General features: G+C 31.4%; 1 protein-coding gene across 1 annotated transcript; it reads left to right on the top strand.

Moving 5' to 3' along the window:
- The first annotated feature begins 292 nt into the window (after positions 1–292).
- On the top strand, positions 293–1,524 carry LOC147807631 (uncharacterized). The gene has a single exon (XM_087165462.1). It carries the CDS (start codon positions 316–318, stop codon positions 1,411–1,413), a length of 1,098 nt encoding a protein of 365 aa, XP_087021588.1. The 5' UTR covers positions 293–315; the 3' UTR covers positions 1,414–1,524.
- The last annotated feature ends 13,324 nt before the right edge of the window (positions 1,525–14,848 follow it).

Raw genomic sequence — 14,848 nt, 5'->3', positions numbered from 1 at the left:
GTAAACACACAACTTTATTTAAATTTTATTTAAATTTTATTTAATTTTATTTAACTATTTTTGAGTAATTTTTATTTAAATTATTTTTGAGTAAATTTATATTATTACTAGTTTATAGGATTTGAATTTGGTTTTAGCTGCCTTGAGCGCTATTCCAATTTGAATTAATGTATTTAAGGTTGTTTTCATTTTTACCTTCTGTTTAATTAATTTCACTTAAGAATTTGAATTTACGTTTGGGTCAATGGATATGTTAACCTTACCCGTGTTTGTTTACAAAAAAATACTTTCGCGTTTGACAACAAATTTTACCGTATGACCAATGGTCTTGCCATGGGAAATCCTTTGAGCCCTATACTTAGTGACATCTATATGCATTATTTTGAGAGTAAACTATTCAAAATCTTAACTTTCCCCTTTTATAAAAGATACGTTGATGACAGTTTTGCTTTGTTAGAGGAAAATAATTGTAATTTAGATCAAATCCTTAATGTTATGAACAGCATTGATTCTTGCATTCAGTTCACCTTTGAATTAGAGTCTGATCAAAAACTTCCTTTCTTAGATGTGCTTGTGACTCGGAATGATAACTCATTCCATACTACTGTCTTTCGTAAACCTTTTGCTGTTTCTCTTCCCCCTCATTACAGATCCGCCCACCCTCCCAACCAAAAACTTGCCTCTTTTCGGTCTTTTGTCCACCGTGCTGTTAATATTTGTTCCAATATTGATCTTCTTGATGCAGAATTAAACTACATCAAAGCCATTGCTCATGACAGAGGTTATTCCCCTAGCATTATTGATAATATTTATAAAAACGTAACTAAACAATCGCCTACCGATAAACCTTCCAAAGAATTTTCTAACAATTTGGTAATTTTACCCTATTTTCCTAAAATAAGTCGGCAAGTTGCTAACATCCTAATGAAGTTTGATTTCAATATTATTTTCAGTCCCATTAATAAGATAAAATTTTCTAATCTCAAACAGCCCATTGACAGTCAAAATAACTGGGGTATATACCAAATTAATTGCCAATGCGGCCTTTCATATATTGGCCAAACTAAGCGTGCCTTAAAGTGCCGTGTCAAGGAACATGAAGCTTATGTCAAAAAACAAGAATTTAAACGCTCATCTATTGCCCAACATTGTTGGGACTCTAATCATAATTTTAATTTTTCCTCTTCAAAAGTCATTCAAAATTGTTCCTCAATATATGATTTAGATTTTTATGAGTCTTATCATATTTTCAAAAATTCCAAACTGTTGGTCAATGACCTATCAAGTGTTTCTTATATTTCTCCTGTTTGGAAATCTATGATAAAACCTAACTACCCCCCCCCCCCTTTTTGTTCCTTGCTTCCTATTCGTCGTCGTCCATTCACCCTTCCCTCCTATTGGCCGTTGGTCTAAACCCTCTTGTGACGTCATCTTTCTATATATATTTACTCTGTTCTCTTATTGTTTCCTGTTGCACTGATGAAGGTTGCCCTTTGAGCATCCGAAACAGCTGTCTGCTTTTAATAATATTTTTGTGCTCTTTAACGTTGTCTACCTTAGTTTGTACAAGCTTATTGTTGTATTTTCTAGTATAATTCTTTTAAAAATCTTTGTTTTCGTTCGTAATTTATTGCCGGCCCCTCAGTTCCTAGACAGCTGTAAAATTTATTAATAAGAATGAGAAATCGCATGAACTAAACATCTAAAATTATATAATAGTCTTAGCATTTGTTGAGAAATGTATAAAAAAAAATCTAAAACAAGATGTGTTTCTTCCATTTTTGTAGAGTAGTGTACTAATACAATTCTACCAATCCTCCAGTCAGTGCCGTAACTTCGACCCTCGGGGCTCTGGGGCAAAAATATTTGGCCGGGGCCATTTCAAAAACTTTCTGTACTAAGACTACATTTCTGGTTTGAGATACTTCTATATCTCAAACCGTTATTTTAGCTAATTATGTTAGCGAATATGTTACGTTAGCGAATATGTTTATGAAAACAAGTTACTTATTCACATATAAATTAGATTACAAAATATTGTAAGTTTTCCACACGGCAAAATACAAAATTTGAGCGAAATCGGTTAATCCTGAAAAATTAAATTTAAAAAAAGTCGTACTTATAAAACTCGATTTCTCAGGAACTATCCAACCAATTTCCCTCAAATTTTGTATTTTTCCATGTGAAACTAGATACTTTTAAAATGATGCAAAAAAAAAAAAAAACTGTATACCTTTCAATTCATAATTTTTCAGGCTATTGTTAAATAATAAATATTTACTAAAAGTTAATTTTTGCATCTTCGGATAAAAAGAATTTTATAATTGTGTTCAAAAATGTTTCAATTCCCTTAAAGAGCTCTAAAGCGAAATACTATTTGGCAAACTACGAAAAAATATAATGCCAATCATGAAATACCAATTTTATAAACCTCTTGAATCTGGTTACTATATGTTTAGGACAGTGGCGTACGCAGAATTTTTTCAAGGGGGGGGGGTCATAATTTTCAGAAATTACTAAAAGAAATTCGAGTATGTAATAAAGCACTATTACTTCCCTAATTTAGACAGCTAGACAATTTTGACTTTTTATTTAGACAACATTGTTTAGTTAAATTTTGTTTTTATTTTTTAAGTTTAAGAATATAATTTTTTTTTATAATAAGAGGTAAAATATTTTATTTTTATTAAAAAGTAGGAATAAATCAAGCCAGAAAAAACTATTCATACTGTAACAGCTACCTAAATAATAACGATATAAATGTGAATATTCCATAGAAAACCAATGAATTTAACTAAAAAATGACTTACCAACAAATAGGGAATTAAACCAGTATACAAACACGCTAAAAATTTATTGATTTATACTGTAATATCCAAACGACGGGTTTTTTTTTGCAAGTTCGTTTAAAATGTCTTCGACAGCTGGGGTAAATTTTCTATGAATGCTTAAGAGCGCCAATCCATTCATTCTATTATTTCCTGTTGGGTTGCGTAAATAAGTCTTCAAACGGCGCAAAGTCGAAAAGGATCTTTCGTTTGCACTCGTTGAAACAGACCAATACAATGAAACAGACCAAAACAGAACGACCAATATTTCTAGGAGTTTGAAAATGTTTGGTGTTATATCTTTATTGCACATTCCAAGAGCATCCGCCGCAGTTTTTGGAACACTACCTCCGCCTTCACTAATCCTTTTTAATCTTTTATACCAGAGTTTTAGTTCAGACTTAAGGCTTTCTTTACAGGTATCCAAATCTCCAGCGTAAAATTCCACTAATGCTTCAAAAGCCTTTATGTTTGAAGGTTGGCAAATGAAAGAATCGGCAGGTAGAAGACACTGAAATCCTTTCAAAATATCACGATGCGATACAAATCTTAAGTTTAATTGTGTTATAAAATTTTCTATAAATGGAATAAAAACACTAACTCTGAAATATGTTTCCGGTGTCGATGAGGGAAAATTATCGCGATTTTTCTGTCTTCCTGTTATTCTAGGGATTTGCATGGAAGTGGAAGATCCAATGCTTGTTAGCATAAGAGAAGAAGAGCTGAATATTTCAGAGAATGTTTCAGTTGCATTTTCGCGCATTAATTTTAGATCTTTAATGACATCTTCTGCAAGACTCACTGCCTCTATCAAATCTATGATTGGTTTTTGTTGGTATCTACAGAGATGAATTGTTATGGTGAAAACTTTGTAAATGCACAAAAGAGATATTACGAACTGGCAATTAGATACTGTGCACAGTAAAGAATTAGCCAGGGTAGCAGATTCCTTATCCTTCCATTCTGATATTTTTTGTAGTGTTTTGGCGATAGGCTCGAAAAGTTCCACCAAAGCGGTTACTGAGTCGCATCTTTCCATCCAACGGGTTGCACATAGCTGTTTAATTTTCTCCCTCTTAGAGCTGGTTTCCATCTCCTCTATTGCTGAAGATAGGACATACTGTCTTTTCGGCGTATTTAAAAAGTCGTATAATGTTTTAATTGTCCCTGAGCAATTTCTAATGCCAGTTATTTCGCATGCATTTGATGCAGCCAAATTGAGGCTATGAGCAGAGCAATGTACATAGAGTGCTGATGGGACAATACTTCTTACGTGGGCTTGTACACCATTAATTTTTCCACTCATTGATGCAGCACCATCGTACCCCTGTCCACGTAACATTTTTATATCAATTTTCATAGACTGTAATTGGTCTAATATTGTTGTTGCTATTGCTTTTCCGGTTAAGTCATGCACCGGAATGAATTGTAAAAACTGTTCGGTGATGTTAAAATTATCTTTATCGACATATCGAACGCATAACGATAATTGCTCTATACCTGCAATATCAGTTGTTTCATCTGCAAGAATGGAAAAGCAAGTTGCATCATTAATCTTGCTGACTAGTTTTTGCAGGATTAAAATGTTGCAAACCTCAATAACTTCGTTCTGAAATCGAGGGCTGGTATACTGAGCATTTTTTCTGCTTGACTCTAAAATGTTCTTAAGAGTCGAATCGTTCTTACTCCGGAAACGAAGCAATGCCCGAAAATTTCCGTCGTTCTCTTCACTTGGTTGTTCAGCAATTATTCCCGAATCCTTATGTCCTCTTAGAGCGAGACCTTGATTTCCACAAAATAGGATGGTTTCAATGATTGGAGTAATGTTTTTTCTATTTTCTAATTTTCTTCTGCTTGCTGCACTGTCAACTTGTTCATCCACAGGTTTCATCTTTCCAAATAAAATATCGTTTAATGTCCCAGCAGTTTCGATCGATTTTTTGTGATAAAGACATTTCTCGTGTTCAGAAAATCGCTCTACAGCATTTTTCCAGTTATCAAATTTTACATTGCACAGTTGGCCTAAAGGTTGCTTTCCAGAACCGGCACCACTTGAGGCGAAAAGTACACAAAATTTGCAAAAAGCACCACCCTTAACCTCTGAATTTGCAAGCCATTTCCAGCGATAAAGCCATTTGTACTGAAATTTCAATTTTCTTTTTCCTTTTTCAGGAAAAAAAAATGCTGGATTGGGTTCCCAAACATTTTTAAGTATATCCAGTTTTTTTTATCCCCGCATGTATTATCTTCTGAAAAAAGTCCAATGTCATATGGGTGGGAACAGGGCTCGAAAAAACTCAGAAATTTTACCCGTCCCCGAGGACGGCTTGTCCAACAATGCACCCGTCCTCCGTTGAAACTAACCCGTCGCTTTTAAATAAATAAAAATATAATTTTCTCCTATTTATTACAAACATTTATATAAATTGCACAATGAATTAGTCGTTACTAGGATTACATTATACAGTAATAAAAGAAATACTAGGTTACTAATAGTAACCTAGTATTTCTTTTATGAAATAATTTAAATGACAAGGGTCAAGTTATGTCAATTTATCCGAGGGTACTGCGTTTTGTAAATGAATCAAATAGGACGTTTGCCAGTTCCACAATCAAGCCAATGATTTACAGAGGTTTCTGAACAGAAATCTGAAAGGGGTTTTCCATTTAGGTAGATGTTCATAATTGCTTTTAAAGCTTCTTGTTTAAGACCAGTATGTATTGTGTTTTTTTGTAAGTTTGCTGCAAAGCACCTTTCAACCGCTGCAGTACTCCCAGAAAGAGAAAACATCAATATATGCGCAGTATGTTGCTGTATTGTGGGTCATTTTGCAGCCTTGTAACTTACAAGACTCTTGTAAGATAACAAAAATTTAAAATGTATCACGAACATTAACGGGAAAATGGCTGTCCGCGAGGACGTCGGATTCGAGAAATTCGTTGTCCGCGGAGAATTTTTGACCGTCGAGGACGGGCGGACGGACTGTTTTTCGAGCCCTGGGTGGGAAGTAATACTTTGAGGGCCGCTTTCACATTCATCAGATTCTGTTACGCTAGAAACGTTTTCTTCAACGGAAGTATCACATTTCTGTTCAGCAGAAAAACTTACATTGGTACTAGATGCTGTCACCTCACTAATTTCAGGTCGTGATTTTTTCTCAAAGTAATTAAAAATTGTTAAATTCTTGCGTTTAGACATCCTAAAGATCCAAGAACAGCAAAAATATATACATATAAATTGGCACAGAAATATCCATTAAGCTACGATCTCAAAGTTTCTAGCTGGAATGAATAACTTCAACGAGCACAGAGTCTCCAAAACAAAACAGATTTAGAAACAAGCTCCGAAGGACAAGCGGCAGAGATAACTCTTAGTCTGACTAAAATCGAAAATAAATGTAACCCCCTTTCATATAATTTTTTTTAACCGCATCTACAAAATTCTCGAATTGTCTCAAAGACGACAGAACGTCTAGGATTCCAGACCTCGCGAATGCCAGCCAGTCTCGAAAACTATCGCGACTGGCAGGTCAGAAAGGAACCAGTGATCGGGGCTCGCCCGTAACAGTATCACGTGAATTTCGTTTCAAAAATACAACCGTATTATAGTAAATGTTTTATCTGTATTCTGAGAAATACCGTGAGGAAAAAAAAGTAGGCGTAAGGCAAATAAAAATACATAGTCTTAAAAAATAATAACCCGCATAATTTCTACTGAAATTTTTATTTTTGTCTGTATTTTGTAAATTCACTTTGTCTGAGCTCAAGGAGAGGTTTAAATCCCTAAACCCCCCCCCTTGCGTACGCCCCTGGTTTAGGATGGGGGGGTTAAACCCCTAACCCCCCCCCCTTGCGCACTCCCCTGGTTTAGGATGGTCTTTTTAAAACAAGCCAATCCAATATAAAAATGAAATTTATAGAATAGTTTCAAATCTAAAAACTCTAAGGAAATTAAAATAAATTACAGATTTTTTTTTATTGGCACATATACCCACAATTTAAAAAGTCACAATTGAAAAAATATCCAGAAATTTCTTCTCTGCATGCATTGATTAAAAAATTAAATTTGCCCTAGTCCAATAGTCCTAGTTTCTAAATAATATAGCTATATCATTTTGAAAAGAATTCATTCTTGAACATTTGGTCTGTTGAAACTTCTGATCAGACAGAATGTCAAATAAATATATGTATTCATGACGCCATGTAATCATATATGACTAAGAGTAATAGTTTTTTTTTTTTTTTTAATATTCCAAAACGAAAAAGGAGAAAAAGTCAAAGCTTTTTTGGCAATTTAAAAAAAATTGTTTTTAACGGTTTGTCATGACAATGAATATTAATTGTTACGGATTTCTAAGCGGAAAAATGCAATAACTTTGAACAAAAAATTTCGATGATTATCTTTAACATGAGTTATAGAAAGATAATCTTTATGATTAACGAAACATAAATCTCAAAACTGTGAAGAAAAAAAAGTGGAAAGTTAAATAAAATTAAAGCAATCTTATGTAAAATGTGTTTCTCAACTTATTCCAATTTAATTTATCTGGTTTTAAATCGAAATCGCCATGTAAAAAAATGGAAAATAAAGTTAGTTAAACAGAAATGTTCATTTCAATGAATATTTTTAATTTTCTCGAATGTCTGAAGTATATTCTTCGCCTCCAACTTTAATTTAAGAGGAAAATGAAATTTTCTTTTTGGAAAAAAGCTTAAATTTTCCTAAAAAAGAAATAATCAATTTTACATGATTTTATTATTGTAAATGTCTAAATTTCAGAAGATCCGAAACACATTTTTGCCCTCCTTACTTCAATATCAGAAGAAAATAAAGTTTTCGACCCCCTCACTATAGTGAGGGGGTCGAATGACATAAAATATCAATAAAAGTTGCAATAGAATATTATTTCCTAATTAAGTTTGAAATATTCAAAAAAATCAGCTGAGCATAAGATATACTTTGGAGTAAGGAGGAGAAAAATGGAAGGTAGCAGAATTCGCTAATATAATTTTTTTTTTAGTATTTCTGTATTGCTAAGTAAATAATGCATGGAATGACATAAAACTATTGTTCTATCTTTTACTGCTTCACAACAATACAGAAAATTAAGTAAAATTATATCGCCGAATTATTCTACTACCATCCATATCTTCCTCTTGTTTACTTCAAAAAAATAAAAAGCAAAGCAAAATAATATCAGAAAATACAAAATCAAATATTATATAGCATCAAAACTAATGCAAAATAATATCAGAAAATACAAAATCAAATATTATATAGCATCAAAACTAATGCAAAATAATATTATGGCGAACGCTAGATAATATAAGTTTGCATAGAATCTAGTATTATATAATGCTGAGCAAACAGCGACCTCTTGTATCTTTCTAATATTAGAAGTTGTGCAAGATAACGTTAGATTTTGCCGATTTTCTGATGTTATCTAATATTAGGTGCTACTTGGGTATTTAAGAAAAAAATGAAGTATTCTATTTGAAAAACAGCGTCGAAGTTTTAAAACAACTTTCTTTCCTAAAATTTTCAACTGTACTTGATTTTATTCTATTAATGTCTAAATTTCAGAAGATGCGAAGCAGATTTTTCGTCCCTCACTTTTATTTCAGAGGAAAACAAAGTTTTTGATCCGGAAAACAGATTCAAAGATGAAATTTTTTGATTAAAAAATTTTTCTTGACCTTAGTTTTGCGCACGTCGAAATTTCAGAAGCGGAGAAACACTTTGTTCGATCTCTCATTACTATTTCGAAACGGAAAAAAACATTTTCTGCCCGGAAAATAAAGTGAAAATTGGAAATAAAATAATATTTTCATACTTTTACTTTACTTTTCCAATTGTGAAAAAGCACATTTAGTTTAATTTCCGAAAAAAATTAAGTTTCCTACTTGTGGTGCATAACTTCAAAGTTGAGAAAGAATAGCTTTTTTTTTTCTCTCTAAAATTACCAATTTTACTTTACTTAGTCTTGGCAAATAACTAAATAACAGAACAGGCAAAACACATTATTTAACACCCCACTTGAATTTCAGAGGAATATAAAGTTTTCTATTTGAGAGATAGATTCAAATTTGAAAAAAAAAAAACTTTTTTTTTTAATTACTCATTTTACTTGACTTTATTTTTGTGAGCGTCTAAATTCCAGGAGGGGCGAAACACATTGTTTGCCCCGTCACTTAAATTTTAGAGGGGCACGCTAATTAACCAGACCAGTTTATTTGACCTGTCTGACACTAGATAGTAGTGGAAGCATTTAAGACTGAAGTGCAACATACAGAACGTGTCAATAATCAAATACTTGCAGTTTTGGCCTTATCCCTTCTCCGCGAAGCGTGTTTGTTCTTTTGGAAATAATTCTCGAAAAAGTCTTTTAACCGTTTTTTACTCTTCCCTTTATGATAAAGTCAGGGCCGTTTTAAAAGTAAACATCTTAAATGCAACTTAACTTTTGTACACGGGTGTGAGTTGTATTTTGAACCAGTTTAGATAATTGTGGTATCTAGTGGTGAACTTTTCCTTTCAATGTAAGCATCTAGACTCCATGGTAAGTATTAACCCGCGACAACAGCTACTAACTAATATTATTATTCTCTATAGATTTAACAGTGTACTAAAAACTTACTTTTGGTTTTCCATTTGCTGAATAGTTATTTTTCAATCTATTTGATTGGAAAATAATTATCCATCTTTCTTGATTTACCTTAGTTACATTTTCAAAATTATTTTGTGTAACATAGTAATAACATATTAATTTTTTTTAAATTTCTAAAAAAAATACGGAGACGATCATTTTGTTCCATTTGCTGAATAATTATTTTTCAATCTATTTGATTAGAAAATAATTATTCATAGGTCTTTATTTATATTAGTTCTTAATATTATCAAAAATATTGAGTACTAGCCACCTATAACAGCCAACTTGATCACCTTTCAAAACTATTTTGTTCCAACATGCATTACCCTGTAATAATGGAAGAGACACTTTCAGTTTTTAACATTTTTTTAAATTTTTCAAGAAATACGGAGACGATTATTTTGTAATTTAGAATAGTGTTTAAGCCATGTAATTTCTCATACTTATCATTAAGTTACAAAGCTTTCACAGGTTAAAGGGACCGACTATAAATTACGAAAGAAAACAAGGATTTTTAAAGACCCTCCCTTACGGAAAAATCGAGGTATTTTTTTTAAAATTTATAAAGGAGGTTGTTTTTTAAATAACGTCGTTAGGTTGAAAAGGGTGCAAATGAATGCCTCAAGATTAACCTCTAATATTCTTTAAATATACATCCAGAGGTGTATATGGGTGATTCTCACGAAATATGACAATTTACAGTCTCTTGCTCCAAGATCTAATACTATACAACTAAAAGAACTTTTTTTAAAAATTTTAGTAAATAGCATTGCTGTTAGTATTTTAAAATGACCTTGTACTAGCATTGGCTGTTTTGTATATTTAAAAAATTGAATTTAATTTCAAAATGCTTCCAATAATAACAAGCTTCAAATCATCCCATAAATTTTTCAATATCTAATTTTTTTTATCTCAACCGTTGTAAGCATTTCTAGAATATATACGGAGGTATTATTTACAGAAACTTTGTAGAAATTTTTTTTTTCTGTCAATAATTTGTATGTCACAAAAAATCTGTCATTTTCCTGGCTACTTTTTTTTAGTGATTTATAACCAAAATAGATAGCGCCACCAATCAATATCTTATGTTAATAGATTGATTAGAATACCATCCCATCTGAATATGTCACATTGCATATGCATAAATATGTCTTATTGTATGTTGCATGTCTTCTTATGACTGCTAATGATCAACGTCTTCATGTGTTCTTATGTTCGAATCATGTTTTCTTAATGTATATTGCATGAATATGTCTTATTGCTTATTGCATTGTCATTTTCCTGGCTTATGAATGGCAGGACAGCAGTGGCGTAGCGAGCTTAACTCGCGCCCGGGGCACAATACCTTTTTAGCGCCCCCTCCATTCGAAAACCATATAATATTATTTGTAAAATATACTCGCAAATTAATAAATAAGTAAAGTAAAATAAATAAAGTCATAGGCTCAAGCTAGGCTTTAAATTTCAGACAAAAAATGTAAACAAGACTAGATTTTGAAATGTATATGATCATCTAGAATTACTTCAAAAGATACCCATTATTTATTTACATATTTATAAAGAAATATTTTAAAAACACGCAGTTTTTAAAACAATAAAAAAGTCAATATTCATTATCTCTAAGGAGATACATATATTTAATAACAATGTGATTATAATACGTTAATAAAACTAATTACTATGTATAAATTTTCCTTGCTTTCGATGAAGCAAATTTAACAATAATATCATCAAAGTTGATCATTTCAAATTTTTCTCTTTCCATACTTAAAAATGCTGGGTCACATAGGCGATCTTGTCCCATCGTTGATAGTCAAAATTAATTTTAATTTGCTGAATGAACTTTTGCAGCTAGCAATTGATACTGAGATAGTCAGGAGTATTTGAAGTGCCACTCTCAGGTTTGGAAAAACATCTTCTACATACGAGATTATAAAAGAAGTGTAGTATAGAAATTCTAATAGAGTTTTAGGCTCAATTTCTTTTCTACTGCGGGGTAACATTTTGCAATCACATATTTCGATAAAGAGTTCTACTATATTGATATCTGTATTATAAAATTCACCCAAATTTTTAAAAAATTTTCAGGGTCATTATCAACATTATCCTTGTTTAATAAATTTTCAACGTCTAGTAGAAATCCAAATTTGAAATTAAGGTCACTTAATCGTGCAAATCGTGTACATATTTCTTGTTGGAGATGATCATGGACGCTTTTTATAACGCGAGAAATTTCACTTTCTGCGGCAAGACCAACATCTCTAGCCAATTCTCCGGGCATTTTGCGACGTTTTTTTACACGTATTGTTGTATCGATATTCCATTTTTCACAAAGAGACTTGGCTTTTTCTATTTCCTCTTTACAGAACTTGTCTCGAATTTCGGCTAGTTCAGTCGCTAAGGATTCAAGATCATGGAACGCTTCTCTAAAATTCATTTTAGGATCTTGTAAATCTGAGCTGCGCACGATTAAGGGTTTTTCAAAACCTAGGTACATGCTCAGGGCGTGGAGGAAAGAAGAAAAAAATCTTGTTTAGCTGCAGTAACTCCTACTAAATTCAATGAATGGTTATCACAATTTACAAAAATGCTTTATGATTTTTTTCCATTATTCTTTGTTGAACACCAGATGTGTGACCTGCCATCACGGCAGCGTTATCGTAACGTTGTGATCTGTAGTTTGTTAAAAAAATTTCATCGGAATTTAATTTCTCTAAAATTGTATTTTCGATCGAGGCTGCATCTTTGGCATGTATTTCAATAAAACCCAAAAAAGATTCTTTAATGGAAACTTTTTTATTGATAAAATCAACATCTACATACCTAACGACTTGGGACATTTGTTCTCAATGAGAGATATCAGGAGTTGAATCAAGCAAAAGTCCATAATATTTACGGTAAATTAAAAATTATTAATTTTTATTACTATAAATAGTAATAAAAATTGAATATTGTCAATTTCTTCAATTGTTTTATTGATCACTTTTAACAAATTTTTTCATACCCTATTCACTGAGTAATAGAATCGTCAAGTAGATGTAGTAAGTAATCTTATTTGTTTTATTACTTACCAAAAATGCCTTGAATTTGAACGGTAATAACACAGTGAAATATACGTAATTTATGCTAACATTAAATTTATTAAGTATTAAATGTTATAAAATTACATTTTTATTCTAAGCAGAGCCCGATGACAAGGACGTAAAACTGAAAAATACACGCACAAAATAACTTAAACGTTAATATTTCGGGTATTTCCCTAATTTGTTGCGGACTTCCACAACCTGTCCCAAGTGTCACGGATATGTACAGTCACGGAAAAAAGTATCCGAAAAGTAACAAATAAAGAATCATTTATTTTTAATACAGATAATTGTCAGGCACACAACGAATACGGCGTTTGCGTCCTTTCCTAGAAACGGCAAAACGCTGTATTTGCTGTGTGTCTCAGAAGTATCTATATTAAAAAATAGACGATCCAAATGTTATTTTCCGGATACTTTTTTCCGTGACTGTACATATAAGTACATTAGAGTGTTATTGTTATCGTTTTAAAATAGCAAGCGTAAACTACATTGCGTTTATAGAAATAAAAATAAATAGTGTTCTGAAAGAAAAAATGTTTGAACTTTGTACACTGCAAATATTTATTATAACATATTTTATCAGACAAATCAAGAAAGGAGATAATTTATGCAACCACACAGCGTAGATGCCATAAGAAAGTACAGATAGACACAGGTCGAGTCAGCCCTGCCAGTAGAAAAGACGTGCCATTTCTATTATGAATATATTTATTACAGTTTGATTTAGACTATTTGTGTTCCTTTTTATTTACGAATTAACATATATTATATTAGACTAGCACTAAATTTAAAATATATTTTCCAAAAATCAATTATAATAAAAATTATCCAGCAATTTTTTTTTGCGAACCATTTGGCGCCCCTTTGTGAGTAGCGCCCGGGGCATGATGCCCCCCCCCTCGCTACGCCACTGCAGGACAGTGAAACAGTTGCCGGAAAATGTTTTAAACAGTTGAATACAAAGAGAGAAAGCAAATATTAAGCTAATGCCAAGTTTATGTAAGAATGTAATATGTTTGAATGTAATCAAAGATATTTAGTTTTTTAATGATTGATTATTATACACAATTTTATTCTGTACATAACAGCAACAAAACCATTTTTGATTCTTTCTATAGTGGATAAAAGAATTAATTTAAGCAATTCATGGTCCATATAACGCAAAGGCTTAATTCAAGTTACTTACTATTAGCTTAAAATTACTGTTTTTTTTTTAGTTTCTAAGCTAATGTGTCATTTTCCTGGCATTCAAAATTTAGTGAATTTCTTTTTTTTCTTTCTTTTTCTTGAGCAAATGTCAATAAACTACACTGCTATCTATAAGATATTAATAAATGCAACTAAATAAATATAGAAAAAAAAATTTAGATTATTTTGAAGACTTTAAATTTGAGGAAATTTTTAGTTCCGAATTGTCATGTTTCCAAAAAATCACCCATATGTTTCACCTTGAGGAGTTTTATTCCACGTCTGTTGAGAGGTAGATATTTACTACTTCATGATATTTCGTTTTCAACCTTAGGTTATTAATTATCAACCTGAAGTATATTTTTTTACACTTGTGGAAGTATTTATTCAAGAACCTAAGGTGTTTCAATTAACACTTCAGGTTATTAATGTACCTCAGGTGTGTTTTTAACAGTTTGAAGGATAATTTTTTACTACCGTTAGGTGTATTATGTTTTACCTAAGGTAATTATTTTTCAACCTCATGTATAGATTTTTATGCTTGCAGAGGTATTAATTTATCAACCTAAAATGCTACATTTTACACTTCGGTCTTATAGCTCAAACTAAAGCTGTTTTTTTTAATACTTGCGAAGGTAATTAATTCCCAAACGTGAGGTGTTGTAAGGTCCACCTAGTTTATGTATTTTTAACCTCACTAATATATTATATGAAGAATAACATCTTTACATTTATAAGATATTATACATATTATATGAAAAATTATATCTTTATATTTTTTCACTAGTAGAGATCTTCATTTATCAATCTGGAGTTTTTAATATTATACCTTCGCATTAATTGCTTCTTTTGTTAAGCTATGAAAGAAATTTTTAAGTACATAATTCTATACTTTGAATAGAGTGGATTAAATCATATTGAAATGACACTTATCCAAATTCGGCAGTTAAAAAAATTATCTGTGGGAACTTATATTTTTATAAGGTAATTGTCTAAAATGCTTGTATTTTTATAGTTATAAAACTACAAATTTAAATAATTAGTCAGCTGAAATTCAAGACACTTTTATTTAAAACTAAAATTTATTTATTTATTT

The sequence above is a fragment of the Parasteatoda tepidariorum genome, chromosome 6 (assembly GCF_982258835.1).
Source record: "Parasteatoda tepidariorum strain Cologne lab strain chromosome 6, Ptep-v5.0, whole genome shotgun sequence".
Lineage (NCBI taxonomy): Eukaryota > Metazoa > Arthropoda > Arachnida > Araneae > Theridiidae > Parasteatoda > Parasteatoda tepidariorum.
The sequence above is the reverse complement of the archived record's forward strand: the minus strand, read 5'-3'. Positions and strand labels throughout refer to the sequence as shown.

What these genes read in the sequence shown, in the direction of transcription:
- LOC147807631 (XM_087165462.1), top strand. Translation starts at nt 316, where the DNA reads ATGACCAATGGTCTTGCCATGGGAAATCCTTTGAGCCCTATACTTAGT.